The 25,325-nt window shown below is 39.9% G+C and overlaps 1 protein-coding gene across 7 annotated transcripts in view; it reads right to left on the reverse strand.

The window, feature by feature from the left end:
- Positions 1-25,325, reverse strand: part of erc1b (ELKS/RAB6-interacting/CAST family member 1b) — a 231,700-nt gene that overhangs the window by 104,907 nt on the left and 101,468 nt on the right. For 6 of the 7 annotated variants that reach the window (XM_067391597.1, XM_067391596.1, XM_067391595.1 and 3 more), the window contains 2 exons: positions 15,300-15,431; positions 465-625 (listed from right to left, as the gene is read on the reverse strand). In XM_067391597.1, coding sequence (XP_067247698.1) covers positions 465-625; positions 15,300-15,431 — 293 coding nt within the window. Of the gene's footprint in view, positions 1-464; positions 626-14,452; positions 15,028-15,299; positions 15,432-25,325 lie in introns of those variants that run through there. The other variant, XM_067391598.1, reaches the window with a different exon arrangement.

Here is a 25,325-nt window from a genome sequence, read left to right on the forward strand (position 1 = left end):
ATATAAGATGTGTGATATGATGCATGATTGATAAGATATGATACATGATATATATGATATATGATACAATAAGATATATGATTAGATAGCTCTCATCATATTTGGGGGTCCGATTTGAAAACCCCTGTCCTAAATCCTTCGAACAGTGATCTTGTTGAACTTAAATTATTAGATTTAATCAAGATAAATTTGCTACTGTACTTTTAAGATTACTATGTGAATGGCCTTTCTTATGATTGGCTAACCTCTTTGCAAGTAAAAAGAGAGCAAGTTTTAATATCTGGTAATGATGGAATATATCTACATACTCTTTTCAAAAGAGCAAAGAAAAAATAAAAATAAAAATCAATAATTGTAAAACCAGCAACAATGAAATGTTCTTCCTTAAGATGACAGTGAGCCCCTACAGCAACAAATCGCTGTATCATGCCATAAGGAGTGAAGGACAGGCGTAAAGGTCTTACTTCATTTCCAGCACCTCCTCCAGGTGCTTTCTGCGCTCTGCCCTCAGCGTGGTCAGGTGGGCCTCCTTCTCCGCCAAGGACTGCTGGGTGGACGACAGCTTGGCCTTCATGGACTCCAACTCTTGCTTCACCTTTTCCATGGCAGCCAACAGCTCCTCCATCTGTCCATGCAAACAAATAAACATGTTTGTGCTGATGAACAATAACACAACAACAAACAAGCAGAAGGACAAAAACATAATCCCACAGAAACGTTAGATAAGACAGAACGCAAACAAATATGTTGAGTGAACACACAGCAGGCCAAGAGCGAAGCACACAGGGACACAAATGGATTTGTGCACAGAAAAATGGATCAGTGTCAAAAAAAGAGATTAAAACCATGAGGAAAACAATGCAAAAATAGTAAAGAGATTCATATAATAGTCTCAAAAGACAGCAGGTGAGATAAAATAAGAAAAAACGATGAACACAAGACCATGTGTGCGAGTGTGTAAGAGTGTTACTCCAGATATATTAACTACATAACTTCATGATGAGGTTTGTCATACATCACATCCCTAGAGTTATTTCACTCCATTTTGTTTTTGAAAAGGTGGATGTTCTCCATTTCTGACTGTGATTTTTCTTTCCTCCTCTCCCTCCATTTCCACACTATGTTTATAACTCGGAGTAACAGGAGCGAGTGAATGAGGAGGATAAATCAAGTGGCGTGGCAGGTTTATGTATTCCATGGAAGGCAAGGTTTAGCGACTTGGCTCAAAGAGGTTCTCACAGCCTCCTCGACCGCTTGCGGTTCAACCCGGGACTCTCTGAAATCTCTGTTCTCGCAGGAAACTGCGTAGGCCTCGGGCGGCGATCTGTGCAGTCTCCTTCGTCTGTTCTCTATGTTTATCCATCCTTCCCTGCTCTGTGTTTCATCAGCTTTTGTTCCATCCATACTACAGACACTGCTGCATAGAATCAAATCCAAAAATATTTCACTAAAAATCCTTTTCAAGCTTCACAAACAACGCAAAATGAAGTAGTTGATACGATCATGCGCTACAATCCAAGTCCTATGAAGACATCACAATAGATTTGTGCAAAAAAAAAAAAAAAAAAAAACTGAAGACATTATTCACTGATAATCTTTCCCTCCACTGGCCTGTTAAGCATTGCGACCAATGCAATGAGGTCAGTGAGTGAACTCGAGAACCAGATCAGTCTGATTCATGAATGAATCACAGATCAGTTTCGTCAACAGGATTAACTAATTCACTTTAAACATCTGGCTCAAAAGAGTAATTCAGTTTTTCAGTCAATGAGTTGAACCGGATGAGTCTGATTCATGAATGAAACATTTACATCAGTTTTGTCAACAGGATAAACTAATTCACTGAAAAGATCTGACTCAAAAGAGTGATTCATTCGCAAATTGGGCAGTGAAGTCAGTGAGTTGAACTTGAGAACCAAATTAGTCAGATTGATGAATGAATCATTCAGATCAGTTTTGTGAACAGGATCAATCAATTCATTAAAAAGAACTGATTCAAAGCCCTGTTTGAACCTGGTATTAAGATGTGTTTTGGTCGATCGGATCACAAATGGACAACACTAAATACAGGTGTAAACAGAGTCTAAAACGTTTTGAGCTTGTCTACTTTTGACCACTTCCAGTGGTAGTCGAAAAATACATTCGATAGGATTGCTTTCGTAGTTTAAACTTTCATGTGGTCGAATGTGTTCAAACAGCCACAAAAGACCGTCTACTCTCCGCCTACTGACCTAATTCGTAAACATTATGGGAAGCGCACTAACAAGATGGGAATTAAACTTTGTCAGTGGAAGACCCAAGTTTGGTCTGAAGACGAAAAATGTACCAAGCACAATGTTCTCTCACCATTCCTGATTTCTAACACACATTCACTGCGTTTGCTGCGGTCTTGCGGCTGTCAAAGAAGAAATGAAAGCCGCTGCTCTCAGTATGTTTTCCCGTAGTCTCCTTTCATGTTCATATGTAAACTGTATTAGCTTATTTCGTCCATTAGATCAAAAGATCTGAAAAAATTCTCTCCACTCGAAGAAATCAGGACAGATGTGGTTGAAAGTGGACCAAAGAGACAGATTAAAACACGAGATGTAAACAGGAGGGAGTTTCCTTCGTCTACTTGTGACTCGATCGACCAAAATGCATCTCAATACCAGGTGGAAACCGGGCCAAAAGAGTGATTCATTCACAAATTGGACATCCAGCATCCATGTGGATGATGAGAAATCAGCCACAGTATGGCTCCAGTGCACTAACCACACTCAAGCTACAGGTGGAGAGGAGAGAGAGTGATAGACCCAATTCAGTGGATAGGGATTATTAGGAGGCCATGATTGATAGCGGCCAACGGAGGGAATTTGGCCAAGAAACAGGGTTACACCCCTACTCTTTACAAAGTGCCAGAAATTCGGTTTAACGTCTCATCCGAAGGATGGTGCTTGTTATAGTATAGTGTCCCCATCCCTATACTGGGGCATTAGGACCCACACGAACCACAGGGTGAGCACCCCCTGCTGGCCTCACTAACACCTCTTCCAGCAGTAATCTAATTTTTCCCAGGAGGTCTCTCATCCAGGCTCAACCCTGCTTAGCTTCAGTGGGCAACCAGTCTTGGGCTACAGGGTGATGAGGCTGTGAAATTACTTCAGTTCAGGTAGTATATCTTTATAAGACTTGAATATAGCACACAAGTCCACTTGGACCACTTTTATCATACTGTTGTGGTGCTTTTGAATCCTTTTTGACAGTCCCTGTCCTCATTCAACTTCATCATTATATCAGAAAATTAATTAAAACATCAACAATTCCACATTTTCCTCAAAAGAAAGTCATGCAGGTTTGGAACAAAATGAGGGTGAGTAAATGACGACAATATTTTCATTTTAGGTGAACTATTCATTATTAAAACATTCACTGAGAGTTTCATAACACTGCCACTCAACGAATGCATTTTGTGTTTTGTGAGCACTAGAGATGTTTTCTAGCAGAGTATTTGGGGGCAGTAGGCAGAAACGTCACCAAAGCAAGAATTAGCTGTGAAATTATAATCCCCTTTGGAGAAAAAAAAAACACACACAATAGAAGTGTATGTGTGAGCCGCAGTGCTGCCCTCTGGTGGCTGGAGGTTCTGCAGGGTCTGTGAGAGCGCTCAATCCAGCTGTCATCATAAGTCATCTGCCTAATGTACTACACCCGAGCCAAGCCTAGTGAACAAGCTACCAAAACCCGCTCGGCCAAATTTACTGCCGTCTGCTTTCCAGTCTCGCACTCCTATGCTCTTGTTCGTCATCTCATACCACACCAAACTCACAGAGGGTTGATACTGAACAGCAACAAATGGGTTGTGACTAAAACACAAGATGATGGTGCCTCCCCTGGGCACGTGAAATCCACCGGCAAATTCCACCTGACAGGATCAGGTAAGTGAGGGCTCACCGGAATGGCTTATGATAAAATGTAATGCATGTCAAATTAAAATATAAGGAAGAGGAAATCATTATTCATGTGGAGACAGGCCAGGCAAACGTTCTTTTTACCTCAAACGCAGAGCACAGGTCACATCTTAGATGAATAAAACTGGCGAGAGTCTGAGTGGACATAAAAGACAGTAATATTTTTCACAGATACAAAAAAAAAAAAAAAAGCAAAATTTGGCAAACAAAGTGAGTGGTAATCGAGACTGCCCGCCTCAGGCTCCCTAGTATGAGAAGAAAGAAATATTTAAACATTGGCAGCATCAGTTTCACTGCCAGTGGCAACCCTGTGGTGAGGGCGGAGCAACGGGTCTGTCCGTTAAAACAGAGCAGCCAATGAGAGGTGAGGGGGCAAAGACGGAACCGTGAGAACTTTACCGCATTTTTATTTAACAGCACACAAAAATCTCGACGAAATTTCCCGCTGTTGTGCAACCACACGTACACGTACACACACACACACAGCAGCAGCGGAGCGGTTAACTAATCAGTCCAGGATGTGCGAGAGGCGATATGGTGTCACCGTGCCTGGAGGGGAGTTATCTGAACTGAATCCATCCTCGGTGACCAAACATCATCTGGAACGAATGGATTCGAATGAATTTACAGTGTGCTTGGTCAGTGTTACTGTAAAAGTATTTAGTAAGCGCTGCCTGGAGCCAAATTCGCAAAGCCATCGAGTTAAGTCATTCGTTAAGTCATTAGGAGATAATTAACAGATTTTAAAGGTCTGACTAAAGGCCTGGCAGACTGATGGGAAAGCCAAATCGCACACAAAAATTTTTTTTGGACAACTCTATAGTGTGGATTTGAGAACAGGATCCATTTAAAAAAAAAAAAAGAAACGTTTGACGAAATAATGATTTTCATTATGTCCAGTTCTGTGAACTCCTCCTTCCATGGATGTTGATGAAACACCATACTAATACACAGTGTTTTCTGAACTTTGAATCCTGAATTTTGCTGATATTGAATCTATACTTCCAAATAAAATAAAAAATAAAATAAAATTAATTAAATGATAAAATAAAACATAATATAAAATAAAATAATAAGTAAACAAATAAAGGTAAAAAAAAAATTATATTGCTTGGTTTTAATGCCAAGAACCCCCTAAATGTGATCCTCTTGCAAAGAAGCCCCTTCATAAAATATAAAGACAGAATATTTATTTTCTAGCATATACATACATTTATGCTGTGTGTGAACATGTACTGAAGTCATAAATTATATATAAAAAAATTAATATGTATTTAATAGTGCATCTCAAAATAAACATGAAAAATAAATGCAGCTATTTTTTAAATCTGTTTTACCCAGACCCCCTTGCAGCCTTTGGGGGGGCATGGAGCAGAGTTTGGAGAAGGGGAAAAAAAGAAAAACTGGATTAGTAAATGTTTTGAATTAAGGTGCTTTTTCAAAAGTACTAAAATAATTATTAATGTAATAATGAATCCCATCACTAGAGTTTGCGGAAAATTCTCTAAGCAGAAATAATAAAACCAATGCAAAGACTGCTTTCAGAAAATACTTGCTCGTGGTGTTGCCTTCTCTTGATAAAGGAATGGATGGTGTGTGTGTGTGTGTGTGTGTGTGTGTGTGTGTGTGTGTGTGTGTGTGTGTGTGTGTGTGTGTGTGTATATAAAAGAACAAGGTGGCATGCAGCGCTTGTTTTCTCAAGGGAGTACAAACTAACCTCAGATGTTAGTCAAGTCGTAAAAAAACGCTGCAGTGAATTATGACACCTCGGGTGTGAAAAATTGAGCACTTCACTGGGTGATGATAACACCACTTCCTTTCTCACACTGGGAGCGTGGACCAGTAAGGCAAGAGGAGTACAGATCAAAGCGTTCAAGATGCACGTCCTTTAACCGATCTTCACAGTCCGGCTTCAGCCTCTGCAAGTGTTTTTACGACTTGGAGTAATTGCTCACATCAGTTGTGACGTACCGTCTATGGAATTGATAACAGTGATTTTCTCCTTTTTTGTTTAATTTAAGGCTGGCTGCTCAAAACCGGTGTCAGAAACAGGCCTTGGGGAAAGGAAGAGGATCTGTCAGTGATCAAGGAGAAGAGTGATAAAAAGAACAGGAAAAGGGGGGGGGGGGGGACTGAAGCAGGGTCAGAGGGGCTGGAACAGATGCCTCATCAGATGAGGGAAGGCACGTGGACATAAGCAAAGAATGAAGCAGAGAGCAGTATACTTGCCTCTTTGCGCTACAAGAGAGCAGAACAAGAGAGAAAGAAACAGAAATAGATAAATGCTATGCACCAAAAGGAAATATATTAGCAAAATCTGAAAGAAAGAATTAAATAGCATTGCCTTTTCAAAAAATGTGGTGCTCTAAATGGCTGAAAATTATGTTGAGGGGCAACTGAACCACGTACAAGGTGTAAAAGGTGAAAATTGGAGAATGTTTTGTTCAAACTGTCTGCCAATTAAACAAATCTACATGAAAATGAAATGACAGATGTTGATTCCAAAAGTAAGAAGTACTGTGACTGTACCATGGTACTGTATACAGTATATATCAGTGGTTCTCAACTGGTTTGGCCATGGGACCCACATTTTCCCATGGTCATAAAGCTGTGAATCAAATTTTTAGGAATTTGAATTTATTTCTCAAAAATGGTAACGTCCCATTCACTTAACATACACATAAATTTTAAGAATTTCACTGACACTGATAAATAAACAGTATAAGTTAAGGAGTTTCAATTAGTTTTTGTTAATACAATATAGTTAGTATGTGGTTATGAGCCACCACAGTCATCAAAAACAAAGGATTTGTGGTATTTTGGGTTTAAGGTTACAGAAAGTACAGTTACCATGGTAAATACACAATACTAACATGAACTGTTAATAAAATAAATGGTCAATGATCCTGATGAATACTATAAACATCATAGCTGCATGCAAAACCTTCCCGGCTAATACACAATGTACCACTTACATAATTTATAGCTACTTTTTTGGTAATTTTGATTGACAATGTACTGTAACTACAACATTGCCTCTCATAATTTTAACAGCAAAAATGAGTTCTGGACAACGTGAGATGCAGATCATTGGAACGAAGCTCGAGATGCTGTAAAAGAGACGAGTGCAACAGTCAAACATGTCCGTCTACCGCCTTTACGTAGAAGAACAATGGAAAAGTAGTACAGTTGAATGGAAAAACTCATTCCGTGTGACAGAAGAAGCAGAAGCGTCGACAGCTTTCACAAATATTTTCAAAGTCTTGCATCAAAAAAACATTTTGAATTCAGTTTTTGTTTCTTTCTTTGACTACACACTCCACAGCCGACTCTAAATGGTCTTGCAACCCACCGGTTGAGAAATGGTGGTAGATGGTAACACCTTGATACTTTAATATAACTCATGGTACTGAATAATTACTCTACTCGTATACCAATTATTGGTATTCCAAGATGTTTTAGAGTACCACGATACCATCATGGTAATGGTTAAAGAGTCATACTATTAACCCGAAGGTTGCAAGTTCAATTCTTGATACTGGCAAGAAATTACTCGAGCAAGGCACCTAAACCCCCAATCACTCCCCAAGTGCCACAGTAAAAAATTGCTGCCCACTGCTCCGGGTGTGTGTGTGTCCACGGTTTGCAGTGTGTGTTCACTACTCACTACTTCTAATGTGTGTGCACTAACTTGGATGGGTTGAATGCAGAGGGCAAATTACGAATATGGGTTACCATACTTGGCCTTCAAATGTTGCATTCACTTAATTTTTACCCATCCTCACAAAGGGCCGACCTTTACAAAAAACTAAGAGGTATGAGATGGTAATACCATGGTACTTTAACATACATCATGGTACTCACTGATTACCATATTGACATCCCATGGTATTTGCATAGTACTTCAAAGAATACAAAGGCATAAGTGTCATGTAGTGTCCACAAAAAAGGTACTGCTCCATGTTCTAAAAACATGGTAATACCACAGTGCAACGCTTGTAAGTGGAAGACATCATATTGGTTTGTTATTGATGTGCACTGTGAGGTGATGAGATCACGGTGGGCATTAGATCAGGGCCTTCTCTTCAGCCCGTGCCGAGCTCAGAAGCTTCTAATCACCTCCTGTGAGAGATATATCCAGACTAACCCAGATGCTCGGAGCAGAAACATAACACTAATAAAAAGTGCTTAATGCAGCAGCGTGCTGTTTTTCTCCTGCTCTCTCTCCCCTTCTCCTCATCCGTCTCTTCCTACTCTCTCTTCCCTGGCTGCCAAAAGAGCAGCTTCGTCCTCAACGGTGAGCGTAAAGCCAATTTCAACAAGCTGGTCTTTGGATCTTGCTGTGTTTTGGGTGCTGAGCTTTGTGTCTGGATCTCAGCTGGTTGGGAATATTAGCAGAGGAGGGAGTTTTATTTCCCTCTAAAGTTTTATCATAAAAATCCAGGCTGTTTCTGACGATGGCTCAAATACAATCTTGAGAAAGAGCAGCGGCAGCTGTAAGAGCTATTTATTCTTTGACTAATTTCCATGTCTGTTTTTGGCCTGGAGTTCTTGGAGAACTCACAGTCTGCCATGGCTCTGCCGTCACGCTGCCCCCTGCAGTATGGAGTGAGAACTGACCGTGAATCTGACTGACTGCTTGAGATTTTGACAGTGTCTCTTGATTGGTTCAGAGTGAGCTAACTGTCAAAACAGCCTTTTTTTTGAGAAACAATTCACCCAAAAATGAAAATTTTATCACAATTCCTCATGGTGGAATAGACTTTTGGTCTTTTTCTCACTCAATGCTATCAATATAGCATAGGAGACCACTTATATGATGCTTTTATGATGTTTTTTGTCCCATCCTCAATCAATTCTATTGTATAGAAAAGAGCAGCTTGGACATTCTGCTAAACGTCTCCTTTTGTGTCCCACCGAAGAACGCAAGTCAAACGGATTTAAAACAACATAAGAGAGTAAATTACGACAGAATATTGATTTTGGGGTGAACTACGCTGTGATTAGCAGTGTAATTACTGACCGCTTGTTTATATAACAAGTATTTAGAGTTACATGCAATGGGGAAACTCAACTTCCCACTGCAAAAAGAGAATTGTGTTGGACGCACTACATAAAAGTTAAATCAAAACATAACTCATCCTGATAGACAGACGCAAATGAGCATGACTTCCCAATATAATGGAAAGAAAGCAGGGGGAAAGCATAAGAGAAGCCTTCCACATAAAATAATGATCTGATAGAGCTCATCTTCAGGGAACAGTCAATAAATTGCGCTCTGTCAGTGGTTAAGCTTCCTATATGGAAAAATTTGGTTTGGATCAGGACCAAAAGCCATATTTATAGAACACCCCAATCTAAATGAGAAAAAAAGGTCACTGAGATGCAGCGAAACTGATGAAAAGCACAAAACTCAAATCATTCCTTGTAAAAAGAAAGAAAACATTAATCGAGCCATACCTTGAGCCGCTTTAAGCCAGTGCGGCCGGAGTCATGCATTAGGTCATGAGAGCGCTTCGCACAGGCAGTGAGCGATGGACAGGAAATAGAGAAAAAGAGGGAATATAGAAAAAGTCAAAGACAGAACAGAGCAAAACAGAACAACAGTTTGAAACAAACCACGCAAACTGAAAATTGGAAGCAGAGGAAGAGGGACTAGAGAAAGAGGATGGTAACCATGGATCCGGCGTGACAACAATGAAACGTCTGAGCGAGAACAGGTTCGGAGTGGAAAAGAGATCCATAGGGGATTGGGTCAGGCCGGCAGGGGAAAGGGGGAAACTTGTGGTGAAAGAGGAAGGGCGATTTCGAGACATCCCATCATCCCCGGTCAACATGAGCAGAGAGATTGAGGCTTTCTTTGGTCCACTGCCTCCAGGGAAGGTTATGAAGTATGTCATTTCGCTGCTGAATCATGTCTGGAGACTGGACGTGTGTTTTCATGTGGTCTTGGGCAAACGTTTTCACTGGCCCCGCATGAGCGGCTGGTCGCTTTCGTACATCCCGGCCGTAAATCCCGTGCCGGGGCTGAGTGACTGGTGTCACTGCACACACCGAAGGCCCTGTGTAGGAAAAAAATGCCCCCCCCCCCCTTTTCTCTCGGTGACCACATTTGCCCTTACTAGCACATGCCTCATTAAAGCAGTTACTGCAACAGGGGTTTGGCAGGACAATAACGCTCATGAAAGCATCAGCTAAAATAAGCCGGGCTCATCTGCTAAACAAGCACACTGAACAGATGGAGAAAACATTGTTTTGACACCCAGGTCCTCTGATACAGCAGCCCACACTCCTGAAATATCATCACTGACAGGAAGATGGAGTGGAAAAATAGGGGGAAAACTTGAAGGAATAATTCACGCAAAAATGAAAAATCGTTTACTCATGTTGTTCCAAACCTTTATGACCTTTCTTCTTTGGAAGACAAAAGAATAATGTTGATTCATGCCATTATTCATTTTTTTTTCTGCTGCAGCTCTCAAATCAAATATGCCACAAGTTTGATGACATCACAAGACACGCAAGCACCTTGTCAAATGCCGATTTAAATGGCAGGGGTAACGACTTCAATTCAAGTCTGTTTGTCACATAAAGCCATCATATGGCTTTAAAAGACTTATTGCACACAAGCTGTATACACTATAAAAATTGCATCAACACTAAGAATTGAACAATAAGGTTCAATTTATTAAAAGTAACGCATTAGGTATTAACTAATGAGGAACAACTACTGTATATTTTACAGCATTTAATAATATAGCGTAATGTTAATTAGAATAAATATACATTTGTTCATTGTTATGTCCGTTTCATGTCTGTTCATATAACTTAAAATGTCAAAAATGTATCAGTACTAAAAATAACAAGTATACTAGTTATTTGGAGGACTGTTTATTCAAATCGTCGTTCTCCTTTGCATTTATATGCATTTATTAAATTAAATTTCATTGATTGAAAATATTATGCAAGTACAACTCTCCTGTTTGGAGATGAATGCATGCATGAATAAATGGGTTGAAAAAAAAAAGTTAATATATTTATAAATTAATATTAACCAAGGCCGTAACCATGTCTTGACATTGAGGGGACTAGGAAATAAATAATTAAAAGGTTAAAAGGTTAAGGGAATAATGAAGAAAAAAAAATAAAAAATACAAAATAACTATTTTATTAAGTAATAAATTTAAAAACTATTTGCTGAAAAAAAAAAAAAAAATTATATATTATATATTATATATATATATATATATATATATATACATATATATATATATTATTTTTTTTTTAAATAGTCACTCTTATCTGTATGTCTAATATGTCAAAAACCTTTTCTTGTCTTGTAACATTCAGTTATAAATTATATTAATCATATCAAGTTCAAATCAAATAATAACACATTTTCAATTCAAAATGACTACATTTCATAAAAATGTCAAGTAGTTTGCATCACTGGATATTACTGTCAGTCGCTGAATATTTAAATCATAAAACAGTCATCAAATATTAAATGTTTAGCTACTTACTCGCCACATACTCTTTCACTGCTAAAATGAAAGTGTCACATTGGAATTTGTGCTTGTCTTTAGTGAACAGTAAGCCCTGCCTTCTTTGATTTGATTGGCCAGCTCACTCATTCTGACAGTAAGCGGTTAGACCGCTGAGGCAGACCAGCCTAAAAATGTAACTTTTAAAACTTTTTTAACAACAAACAGAGCAGTGCATAATGGAGTACAGCATCAATAATATCAAATATTGAGGGGGACAATTTGGCCATTTCTAATTATTGGGGAAACTTATCCTCCTTAATGTCTTATTGTAGTTAAGGCCCCGATATGAACCAAGATCTATAAATGCTGCAAAATTAAAGAAACTGTTCCTTGTTCATTCTTAATACCTCATGCATTAATAATCTAAACAAATTGTGTAAAATGTTACCAAAACTGTATGGGTTTTGAATGACATAAAAGTGTGTAAATGATGACAGAATTCCATGTTCATTTCTGGTCATATATTCGTTTAAGAAAGAATGAAGAATAGTAGCACTCTAGTAGAAGACATTCACACTGACCTGTGTAATTGTGAGAAATATTTCAGGCTTGGTACACATGATAACTCATAGAAACACATGTTTGGATTCATATTTCCAAATTTCATTAGCTGCATGAATGGAGCAAACAACTTGTAGCTCTCCCATGCTCTTAAATTAAGTACACATACACGGAAAACTTTAAAGGGAGCTCAACAGACGCATATGGTTTGATGAGAGAGAGAACGGCCTCGTTTTTGGCCAGAGGCTCGCTTTTATGTCAGCGTAACAAAGAGCAGTCGCCCCCGTCCCCATACATTTAAGACCAACGTACTGACAGCAATTTGTACAGGCACCGTGCTCGGTCCAACATGTGCTCTGCACAATGCGAACTATGAGATGAACAGCTATTGGAGGAAATTGAACACAGAGCTAAAGACGAATGCTTGCGTATGATTGGCACAACAGAGGGTGTGGTGAAGCAATGCAGGGACATTAATTAAATAGCCGAGGAGAGACTGTGTGTGTGTGCACAAGGAAAAATGTGTGCGTGTGTGAGAAGCTAATTAGATTTTGCATGGTTTAATGCAGGACCACAAATTACGCATTTAAAAACATGTCTGCCAATTGCCAGAGAGGCAAGCTGCCATCCATTTTTCTCTCCCAATCATGTAGCTCATAACTCCTAAAATATGTAACCCGGAATATGAGTTCATTCTTATATAACAGGTGCCAGGGTGGGGAGGAACTTCTAACGGCGATATCCTGAGTGCATATAGCGAGACTTGATGCGGCTGGGACGTCGGTAATGAGCGTGGAGACTGGCTCCGGAGGGTGGCACTTGTACTGTCCCCATTTCCTCTTCTCTCCGGGCCCAAATGAGGGGGCCGGCCAGGCTTAGCAGCAGCGTTGGCTCCCGCCTCAGCCCCCGGCTCTAATTAACCTCCAGGGGATTGGAGCGGAGGTCCGCCCGGCGGTGAAGAAACTCTAGGCCACGATACGTTCCTGAGACTGCAACGCGCAATGGGACGACGCTCAGCCAGCCATGCGAAATCTCTAGAAAATAGAAAGAAAAGGAAGGAAACGGCAGGGCGCCAGGATCCACAGAAGGTAGAACAAACCATTAAGGGTTTAAAAATGAATTTCTCAATTGAGCCAAGTTAGATGGACAGAGAAGGAGAAAGGAGAGGGAAAAGTTCAGGGAATTCAGGTAAAGGGGAAGCAAGATTTTGGCAGCTGCTTTGCGCTTCGTTTCAAAGCCTGACTGGCTTGCTTGTGTTGTCCGGTTCATGGAGGACTCATTCGGAGAAGGTTATAGGAGTTTGATGCTATCTCCAGGGCTCCACAGACAGCTGGACTGTGGTGCAATCCGCATTGATGCCTTTAAAAAAACGTAAAATTGGGCCGGAACGACCCGGGAAAGGCATTCCAGCATCTTCAAATGATAAAATACCAAATTATTGGCAGTTTATTTGTCAAATCAATCCATTTCCAGGATGTTCCAGTCCAGGACACACATTCTATCTCCACTTAGAGAGTTTAATTGCTTAAAAAAAAGGTTCAAGTTCATTGATGGTTCACCCTAAAAATAAGAATCATCATTTTCTCACCATCAAGTCATACCAAAAACATAAGGCTTAAACAAATTACACAAATTACAAATTCTTTTTAATGAAACTTGAGACATTGAAAGTCCAGGTAACCAAAACTTAGAAAATCCAAAAAGGTCATAAGTGCATTGTAAAATGAATCCATATAATTGAGTGGTTCAATCCAAGTCTTTTGAATAGCTTTATATAATGAACAGATTTAATTTAGGCTTTTATTTCATCTGTGATGCACAAGAAACAATGAGGTTTGTTCTAGCGTGTGATGCGCTCTATGTTTGTGTGTTTATGTGTTTGAATAAAAGCCAAAGTTCAATCCGTTCACCATATCTCTTCACAAGGTGTGGATTAAATCGCTCAAAACATATGGATTCATTTTAAAACTCCTTTATGACCTTCTTGGATCTTCAAAGTTGTGGTTGCCTAGACTTTCAATGGAGAACAGAAACCTCTCAGGTTTCATTATAAATATCTTAATTTGTGTTTCGAAGATTAACCAAAGTCTTATGGATTTGGAATGGCATTAGGTGGAGTAAACGAAGACAGAATTTTCATTTTTGGGTGAACTAACCCTTTAAGCGGACCCGGTTAGAGGCGATATATTTGCCAAGATATTTCACTCCTCTACCTCCAAAATCCCAGTTGCTTACAAATGCTAAGAAAGAAACGCCGGCATATGCTGTCCACACACGAGATGTTCCTCATGTGTGCACGTTCTGTGTAGCTGAACTGAAACGGACCAAAGTTAGCAGTCCTCACGCAGGCCACACAAAGCTTATTTATGTTCTAAATGAAGACTGACTGTAGACACAAACATGTAACCCATGCATGCCACATGAATGTTCACCACTGGCACAGCGATGCAGCGCTGGCATGGATCTGGATGGTTGGCACAGCTCAATGTGCTGGTGTGGTGATGTGCAGTGACAGGCACGCTTTTTACTGGTTCCTGAGCCATGTGAAGGAGGCTTTTTAGCAGGAGCACTACGTTCGCCAAGCAAAAGCCATTACAACCCAGCCTGGGAGATGCTAGCCTTGTGTGGATGTGCATACAGTGCTGTGTAAATACTGGAGGGGATGTTTGACTGGGAAGAGGAGGAAGTGGACATTTCCACAATGGAAAGATGGCCATAGGATTCGGCTAGCTTCACACTGAAGTTACCGCACACATTCTGCTTCATGTAACAGATCACAGTCCTCGTTGTAATAGTACACAGGAGCTCTTTAGAAACATAATTGGATAATGTTACCAGGGAACTTGACTGTTTATCACACTTGAGAAGCTATGGACTATGATAGCTGAAGTCTTAATACTGCCAAAGCTGGCTGCTCCAAGCCTAATCTTGTTGCCAACTGGCTGGAAGGGTGCAAAATAACTATCCAAAATGTTGTCAAACATCTCCTGGAGTGTGAGCTGGAGTAGAGCTGTAATGGTTTGTAAAAAATTCTATAAAATAAAAAGAAATAAAAAGATATAAAATACAATTTTAATAAAATAAAATAAAATAATAAGATAAAATAAATAAAATAAAAAAAACTTTTCTTAATATGCCACTTCTATTTGGACTCAAAAGAAAAGGCACAGGGTATTAAATGAAAATGATTTGAGCGTGAAAAAAATAACAAGTGAACAATGTGTGCAGTCCAAAAAAGATAAGAGAGATTTAAAAGAGAGAATACTGGCATATTAATGACCCTTGGGCTTCATCTGTTTCTCACCTGTTTCTCAGCGTTTGCACGAGCAGATTCCTCTTGTGCCAGCACCATTTCCCTCTCGGCCGTGATCTGTACACTCTCACGCAAGGCCTCTTCCAGCTCCTCGATGCGTTCATCCTTCTGCCGCAGAGAATCCTGGAGGAAAAAAAAATATAGTAAAATATTTTTCTAACATTCAACAAAAAAAGGCTATCGAGTACAACTGACAAACTTGCCTATGAAGATTTTTATTGATACAGATCAGATACAGTTCAATACCTGGACTTAACTGCCTTTTAACTGAAATTTCATTATATTTTTAAAAAATCTGACTGTGAAATTTTATTTGAGGAGCTTTGTTCAAAGAAACTGACCCTTAAAGGGTTAGTTCACTCAAAAATGAAAATTCTGTCATTAACTGCTCACCCTCATGTCGTTCCACACCCTTAAGACTTTCGTTCATCTTCTGAACACAAATGAGGGTCTTTTTAATGAAATCTTAGAGCTTTCTGACACCTCTTTCAAGCCCCAGAAAGGTAGTAAAGACGTGAGGGTGAGTAATTAAAGACAGAATTTTCATTTTTGGGTGAACTATCCCTTTAATAACTAACAAGTGTAGCAGCAGGTAGTTCTGAGAAAGCAAGTTGCAGTCAGTTCACAGCATGTGAGGTATAAACATTATGAATACTAGGACTGCGGTAACTGAGGGCAAACCAAGCTGTCCGTCTCAAGAACGTGACTCATGTACAGTCTGCTCCCATGATGACACGGTGCAGATCTATGTCTCGCCAGTCAAGAGTGAAATCACACTACTTCAAGCGTCTACTCTCTGCTTGGGCAAAAGTATACAACGGAGCCAAAACCTAGCCATCATGAGCGCCTGCAATTGATTGTATCGGGAATTGGAAAAACAGAGGGAAAATGATGAACAGAGAAAAATTCAGATTGAAAGTGTGCTAGAGAGCGAAAGAACGCAATGGTTAGGGACTCAAATGAATAGGCATTGTGGGATACGTGGAGAAACGCCAGAGCAGTGCTGAATATGGGAACAGTCTTGAGTTCATTACGCTGCTCCATTTCAAGGAACATTCACATTTCATTTTCCCCCCACATTTCAAAAACGGCTACAAAAGTCCTGACTCGTTTGGCAAGCCTGAGGCACTTAGTACAGACCTCTACAAACATGCACTCTGACGTACACAACCGAGCAAACAGACGCTACACACACATACACACAAACTGCCATTCATACAAATGGAGCTCTACAGTGGTAATGGCCTCCATGCTGAGAAACTGCCTTCCAGCTAAAAGCATCAGCCTTCAATATGAAGACAGAGGCCTGTTGCACACAATCCCAGACACCGATGATCACAGCAAACATTTTCATCTGGTATCCCACACCACAAATTCCTGCTAAAAGAGGCAATGTGAAGGTACACAGATAACCAGATGCATCTGTCACCCTGCTTTAGACAATCTTGAGAGAAAAATCAAGAGAACTATTTTCAAAGATGCTAGCATGCAAATCTGACCATGGCGGTGATTTAAAATTTTTGATTTTACATTTATGCGTTTGGCAGACATTTTTTGGCATTTTTTTTTTTTTTTTTTTTAAATCTAAAGCAACTGCCTTTTTATGCGATACATTTTTTCTATGCATTTCCTGGTAAATTGAACCCTTGGTTTAAAGTTATAGAAATGTACGTAACATAACATTTTGACTTAACAGATCTTCAAAATGGCCGAAAAAAAAAAAAAAAAAAAAACTAAAATCAAAAATCCAAAGATTCTTGAGGAAGAAATTATGAAGTTATAATGATAATGAAAAAATGACTTTATAAGCCGCTTGCAAACATGCTAATACTGTGACTTTTTAAAAAACATTTTTTTATTGATTTTAAATTTGGTTTTTGGGTGAGCACAGAATTCAAATTCCACCGCGGTGGAAGTATGGAAGTATGGAACCCTCCATGGCCTCATCAGACCATCATGACGCCCACTCAGAGTCACTCTGGGTGGGCATAGAATTCAAATTCCACCACGGGTATGGAAGTATTGAAATCTCCAGGCTGGTTTTGTAAAAGTGGATCCCAGGCAGAACGCACCATCTTGGGCAAGCTAGGAGAGAACATGGAGGAATTTCTTCCTTAATTTGGCAGATGCTTTTATCCAAATTTAACTTATATTCAAGGTATACTATATTTACTATATACAGATATTTTTTTCCAATGCATTATCTGGGAAATAACTAGGTAGAATTGAAACATTACATTTATTCCTAAAATTTTGACTTAACAGATCTTTTTCTTGTATGAAAATCTTTAGAGAACAATCAAAGTTGAAAGAATCAAAGATTCAAAACTGACTGAATTGTCTTTATTGATTTTAACCTGATATTTTATTATTGATTTATTTCTATGCATTTGACAATTTTATTCAAAGCCATTTATATTCAGGATATACTTTATATATTTTTTTTTAAAAATTCCACTTATTCTCTGGGATATAATTGACACATTTGTTCAAAACAGTTTGACATTATAAGATAGAACATTTTGTCTCTAAAATTCCTTCCAACAATATATGCATCATCTTTCAATATCAAGATAAAAGGCTTGATGCATACAATCCCAGACACCATTTTCATCATTCTCATCTGGAATCCCACGCCACAAATTCCTGCAACAACAGGCAATGTCGATAACTAGATGCATCTGTTGAGTCGGCAGGATTTTTCTGTAACCAAGGTCAGCAATTACAGGAAGTTCAGGACACGAGGAGGGTGATGGGGGTACAGAACACAGCATGTGGTATAAAGGCTCTCTTCTATCTTATTTTGACCATATTTAGCTTGCGCTTTCCTCTCGCAGGCAGACCGCAATCACTTTGGTTTGATTTAAAGCGACAGTAATCCTTTTTGCTCGGTCAATATCTCATTACGGTAATGCTTTTGGTGCCAAAACCACACAGATGATAGAAGGAGACACCTCAGGGAAGCCACAAATCAAAGCCACATGCTGTACCGTAGGGACTGTCCGGGCTCGGGTGGGGCTCGCTGGGGAATCTGCCCAGCGCTCCGCAGCTCGCACAACCAATTAGGAGATGAGCAGGACGAGCCTGAAGAACAAAAGCTTAACTCACACAGTTGGGTCAGAATGACTTGCAGCTGCCTAACATGCTCACTCACACACAAATAATCAACCAGCGGTGGCCTGATTCAACATGAGGTCGTTCCGTTCCCATCTGTGGCTTCTTTTTGGAAGGAACGGGACTGAAAAAATGTGTTTGCAGTGTCGTAGCACTGTCCCAGGACACATGGAGACAGAAACTGACTCAAGCGGTTTCAGCAGTTCATTAGGGTGAGGAGTTTAGGTCATAGTAATGCATTATTTAAAATAACCCAAAAACAGCAGGATGACCTCAGCTAAAAGTCTAAGAAAAGACGCAGTCAAAGTGGAGGGGTTGGTAGCAGATGTCCCTTAAAGCTGATGATATACATTTTCCCAGCGGGAGAACTCTTCTGTACCATTCTAGGTGCGAGAGTGAGGAATCGCAAATGTTTAAAAAAGAACCGGAATGGAGCAGCAGGTGTCCATCCTTCCTGGCTGGGGAAAGCGTAAAAGACGGCCAAAAGCATGGTAACATCAAACAACATACGCCAACAAACAGGCCCAATAAAAAAGACCTTGGAAGTCTATTAAAGAAATGAGAACATGCGGACTTGATTCCCTCTACCCCCACCATCTGATCCCGTGCTCCCGATCCTGGATCTGGTTTGAGTTGAAACAGTTCTGTGAAAGCATGGAGGCTGAGGCTGCCGCACAGGAGGACGAGCACAAAATGCTCTGCCAGACTGAACCGTATTAGGTTTTGACTCTTCAGAGAGTCGAGAGACACAACAAACCCAATGTGAATGAGTTCAGTAGACGCTCAAAGAATCCACCGTTGTTTAAAACAGCAGGGAAAATCATTGTATGAGGTAGAAAATTTGAAAGGAAGTAGCTGAAAGTGGGCCACAATAAACTTGAGTGTTGTTAATTTGTGAACGCAATCAATAACAAGAAGGCCAGGAGAGGGGGGAATTAAAATGAGTGACAAGCAGAAAGAAATCTAAGCTTCCATGACGAGCTCAAAACAGGGCTTTGAAACGCTCCCAAGAGAGCTGGATATCAAGCCTCTGGGTGCTGTGGTTACAGCAGATCTGAGAGCTACGAACACTGTTTACTTCACTTCTATAACCTCCTGTGATGTGGTTCTTTGAAGCGAGCCCTTTCCGGCATCTTCCAACTCCGTCTGTCTACATCTCTCTCTTTCCCCCATCTTACACCGCTTTCTGCATGTTCTACATCAAGATGACGGCTTGATGTGGGGGAGTGAGGTAAAATGTGTCAGTGTGTAAGTCATGCAGAGGCGCGGGAAGTAGGGGTGCTGCAGCACCCCCTGTTTTCATAGGATTGTAAATGCAATGCAATTTTTTCAGCATAAAGTAATTTATTTGCAATAAACACTTAAAGTAGGGTATTAAAAAGATTATGTTTTTTTAATACATACACGCAGAATGTGATGTCACACTGTGACCGTTGCAGTGTTCGTAGGAAGAATCCGCCCGCTCTACTCCAGAGCGAAAGTCCACCTTCGGTGACGTGTAAGGTAGGCAGGTTTTTTTTGTGCAGGATATTTATGACATTGTAAGCAGCTCAATAACCCTTTATTTTAGAGGCTTAATCTACTGTATGTCCTGTAGACCGCTCCATTGCATTATGATTGCAAGCAGTATCAATAATGCCAAAAATGTGATGTGCAGTCAAATATCCTGGTGTGCATGCTGTTCAAATGAGTGTTTTCATATGCTTGTTGTACTTCATTGAGCTGCTTTATAGACTCGATATTGTTTATTATTCAAATAAACAATATCCCCCCCCCATAACGTTGTGATGTTATTTCCTTTTTTTTGGTCAAGATCTTGTATTGACAATGCAAGAGGTGAGCACTCTGTAAAGTCTCCTCCAGTACATCCCAAAGACTTTCAGTGAGGTTAAGGTCTGGACTCAGAGGTGCCAATTCATGTGTGAAAATAATTTTTCATGCTCCCTCCCAACCATTCTTTCACAGTTTGAGCCTTATGAACCTTGGCATTGTCATCCTGGAATATGGCCATGAATCGTCTTCCTACATGGTAGTTTAACAAATAAAAAGCTACACACTCCATTTAGTGTTAGAAAAACTGCTGCCAAACATATAACATGCTAGAAACATAATCAATGTAATAATGATCCAGTTGTAGTATTTGCCTATTTAAATTCAAACAGTGACTTTTTGGCTAGGCAGTGTATAATTATGTAGGAAAACATTGAAACTGGATTGAAACTTAAGAATTACTGAAGTAAACTTCTCCCCTAATTCAAAATATTAGTAAATACTAAAATAGAACACATATAATACTAAAATAAAGCTCAAATATAATAAAGAATTTTAGTTTTATTTCTCTAAGAAAACAGTGAACTTCTTCTTCAGAGTAAATGTGTAAACACCCATTATGCGGAGTAAAAAAAAAAAAAAAAAAAAAAAGAAAAGAAAAGAAAAGAAAAAAGATGAGCATCAAGAAAAACATTGGCCAGGTGTGTTAGACCTTCGGGTCTCTCCACCCTCCGCCTGTGGTGGTGGGAAGCTGACCTTTAATTCACATCCTGTGATCACTGCATTGAGCGATAATGGTTGTCTGGGCACAACGTGTCATAAAACAGGCTCCTCAAAGCATAAAGTCATTATCATCAAAGTATCTCTGCGGGGAAATTCTGCCCTCAGCAGGGAAGCCACTGGGGCAGTTTCAAAGCCACTAGTTTATGTACATGACAGTGGACCCAAAAAAACAAAAAAACACAAGAATGAGAGCAAGAACGTCCCACACGGCCTGAGGCAAAACACTTAGCATAAGAAGGAGGAGAAAGACTTGAGATGTAGCAGAACAAAGATGGGTGTAAACAACAAGGCTCTGTGCTGATTGAAGGGGTGGAGGGCCTACATATGGGGCTGATGGGTATCAGATGGTGCAGCTATGTGAATGAAAAGTCTTGTTTTAAGTAAGTCAACTCACTTGTAGGCCATTTTGGATCTGGGTAACACCCTCGGGCAGTTGTTTTCTAGTCATGCAAGCTCAGCTCCCATCTACTTGCATGGGGAGAGAGTGAAAACCCCAAAGTATTTGCCAACTTGTGTTGCAATAACACACACTGCAAAAAAAAAGACTAGTTTTTCTTTCTAATTTTCCAGTTAAAATATCTAAAAATCCTCGAAACATTTTTGTTTAAGAAGCAGCACTGCATTAGACATTTAAACTTGCTTTCAGAGAATGAATATTTAGTATGAGTGTATTTTGTCTTACTGCACACCCGGCTAACAAAAATATGTTCCAAGAACAATTTGTTATTATGAAAACGTCATTTCAGGATGTTCTGTCAACATTCAAAACATCCACCTTTTTTTGGTTATGCAAACGGTAAAGAAACATTCCATTTTATCATTTTGCAAAAATTATGGAATGTTCTCTGAATGTTAGACAAACATTTCAGAGAAAAACTAAAAACAAGTACAATGTATAAATAATGTTTTTGTTCTAACGTTTTGAGAACATTATATAAGACCAAATAACTTTGAACAAACCTTCTATTAATGTTATTTGAAAAAACATTCGTTCATGATTTAGAGAACCTTGCCAGAATGTTGTAAGAACGTTCCCCATTAGTTAGGCAGACTTTTTCCTCGTTTTTATATATAAAGTTAAATCCAAGACAAAATACAGTTATATTCAAGATACAATCAATGCTACTGGAAATGTATTTTGTAGGTCAAAAAACACGGATTAAAAACTAATTCAAAGTCATTTTTGCAATGCATGTCAATACATCAAGACAAAAGGGGAATAATAAATTTAGTTTGTTTAGCTCCAGTCAGGCTATTTTTTGGTCTCATCCATCTAATGTGGATAAACGTTCCATAGCAAAACGATCAGATGGTGTCCTTGCCAATAAAAGCAGTAAGATCTTCTAATTTTAAGGCAGGATTTCCTTTCTCATAGCTGTAATGTTGAGAGTTGAGATTTCTACCATTCATTATTCAACAGCTGCTGTCATACACTTTCTGGTGCAGGCCAGCAACTCTGCGTTTTGCTGGGAGAAGACAACAGCTCTGAGGACAAAAAAGTTTTGGAAAGCCTACAGAGAAAATAGCATTTCCTTCCTTTCGACCGTTTGAGCAGTCATGCTAACATACCATCTCTAACATACACAAGATAATCAAACTGTTGCAAGCCCATTGCGTCCCTACTACAAATAAGGTCCTCTTGAATCCCGCAACTCAAGAAAGCTGCCGTTCTCTAGTCTGCATCTGCGCTTTAGAGTGTCAGTCTCAAAACTGGCGTCTGTTAGCTCCCTCCTGACCTGTTCGCGCTCCAGAGGTGATGAGTGGCAGAATCGAGGCTTTCATGTGTGAAATACACTGCGCCTCTTGCTTTTCTTCCTGCGCCATTTCCATTTCTCCATCTTAGCCTCGCTTTACCTCTCTCTCTTTCCGTTTCCCTCTGAGTGTTGAGAATGGCTCTCGCCACCGCATTAGTGATGACGACCTTGTCGGGCAGATTTTTACCGCAGTTTTGTTTCACCTCTGCTCAGTGTTACCGCTAGAGCCTGATCTCTCGTCAGTCTTTGGAGGTTTTGGAAGACAGATTGGAACAATTCGAGAACATTCCACAAAGACCTCAAGAAATCAAAAAAGCCCTAAACCTGATGCTGCCAACGCTAATTTGCCCTAGACAGTAATGTAACATCTAATCCCAAGATGGTTCCTGTACACGCACAACTCATCATTAGGTCAAGCTTAAGCTAAACATAATAGTTTCATAATCCTTTCTAAAAAAAAAAACAAAACAAAAAAAACTGGGGTTTAGCCTTTAAAAGCACATGTTAAAGTGTCCAAAAACACCTGACAGACAAAAAAAAGGCACAAAACAAAACACCAGCTAAAACTAGAAAAGCAGGTTTGCTCACTGAATCCCATTTGCTAAGACTGTCCTGCGCCAACTATAGCTTTCTAATGGATCTTAGATGTTACACTGCGACCAGTCTGTTATGGCAGGTTGAGAAAATGTCATTTAGGATGAAAAAAGGCCTCCCCCCAGGGACAGTAATATGTTCCCCCTCAATAAAAGCAGCGTCGGCAGGCCAACGAGTCATAAAAGGCTCCTGTTTGACTCTTTTATATCTGCGTGTTTAAAAAGGACCATAAACCTGCGATTCGCCTGCAGCACTTTGGCTTTATTAACTCCAGTGTGTCGCCATCACCTGTCAGATCTTTTTATTCACCTGCAAATGTGAACACAAGGAGAAAGACCAATGAGAAGCTGATTGCAGATAGGTACCCTGGTACATAAATCTTTATATAAATGTGTTTGCTAAGGATAGGTCAGGAAGGTGTGTTGATAATGAGGTTGACTAGTTTTTCTGTTTTTTTTACTGTCAGACATGTCTGCTATGATAGTTTTATAAAATCAACGTACAGTAGAGATATATTCAGGCCTTCATGAGCGTGCAAAAACAAAAGACCACTGGTGCTTGTAAGAACACTTAGCAGCTTGATCGCTAACTCGCCAAATGTTATAAAATACTGTTCCGCAATTGCACACTAAAGGTGTCACTCTAAGCTCTCTGCATTTGAGTGCTGATGTTTACAACCACATGAGAGCACAATGTGCCAAACATAAAAGGGGCCGGGAGACTTATAAACAGAAGACCTATGGCTTAGTACCGCCATTCGTAATGTGTGGCGCTCCGGCGTCAGTATAATGGCTTCTCTGGAGTAGTATGCACACTGCACCTGTGGGGGAAACATTTTTCTGAGCTTGCTTTGATGATTGCAAAAAGCATGTAGTGGAATATGTTCACCCAGTTGACTGGATGTACCTTTCTTTGACCTTCCTATTTTCTTTCCAACTCTCTCAATTTTTCCACATTTTTATCATCGATAAAGGCCGGTCAAGGTGGAGATCGGGCTACGGTGGGGCCTTCTGGTCACAGGGCATGCTGGGAGTCAGAGCATTTGGCGCTGCACTCACAGTGAGACTGTGCAGTAAAAGGGAACAGACTCAACCACGCAGTAAAACAGGTATTTACTGGGCTTCATTATAATGTCATCTTTTCTCCCCCGCTGTCTTTCTCCATCCTGCTTCTCTCCGTTTCCCAGTGAAAGTCTTGATTTCTTCAGGCTGATGATATTTGATCGGCGGTAGAGGGGGGTACGCCTTGATGATTCAGTACGTATTGCACGTCTGGGAACTCTGTATCCGGCGGAAAATGTCTCGGAAACGCTAAGGAGATGTGGAGGCCTATAAAAACCCATCTCCTGTTTTATCAGGCTAGAGAGATAAATGAAAAAGGATAGGGATGATTCAAAAAAGGTTAAAGTCACGCACTTAAGGGTGTTGATCAAAGACCCTTTTTTTGCATTGCAATTCTCTGCACATGCAGCATCTGTGTTCCATTTGATCATTCTATGGAAACTAAGAGCTAAACTTAATGAACTAGACATTGACATATTGATACTTGCCCATCAGTTGTGGCGTAGGCCTATGGTTAGAGAGTCAGACTGATAACCCGAAGGTTGCGGGTTCGATTCTTGATACCGACAGGAAATGACTGAGGTGTCCTTGAGCAAGAAACCGAACACCCTCAAACGCTCCTCGGGTGCCACAGCAAAAATGGCTGGCCACTACTCCGGGGCAGCCAATTTTGCAACCTGTGTGTCCATGGTTTGAAGTGTGTGTGTTCACTACTGACTACTTCTAATGTGTGTGTACTAACTTGGATGAGTTAAACGCAGAGGGCAAATTCCGAGTATGGGTTACCAAAAAAATCACTTCCATTTTTCGGTGTTGGTTTACAGGGCCAGGGTTAGGGTAAGTTAACAGTGAGCCATTCAAAAGTAAATTTTTAATGTTGTTTTAATTCAAATTCCATCTCTTTAGTTGAAAGGGAGTCAATTACTACCCTGAAAAATAGA

Source organism: Chanodichthys erythropterus, chromosome 8, assembly GCF_024489055.1.
Source record: "Chanodichthys erythropterus isolate Z2021 chromosome 8, ASM2448905v1, whole genome shotgun sequence".
Lineage (NCBI taxonomy): Eukaryota > Metazoa > Chordata > Actinopteri > Cypriniformes > Xenocyprididae > Chanodichthys > Chanodichthys erythropterus.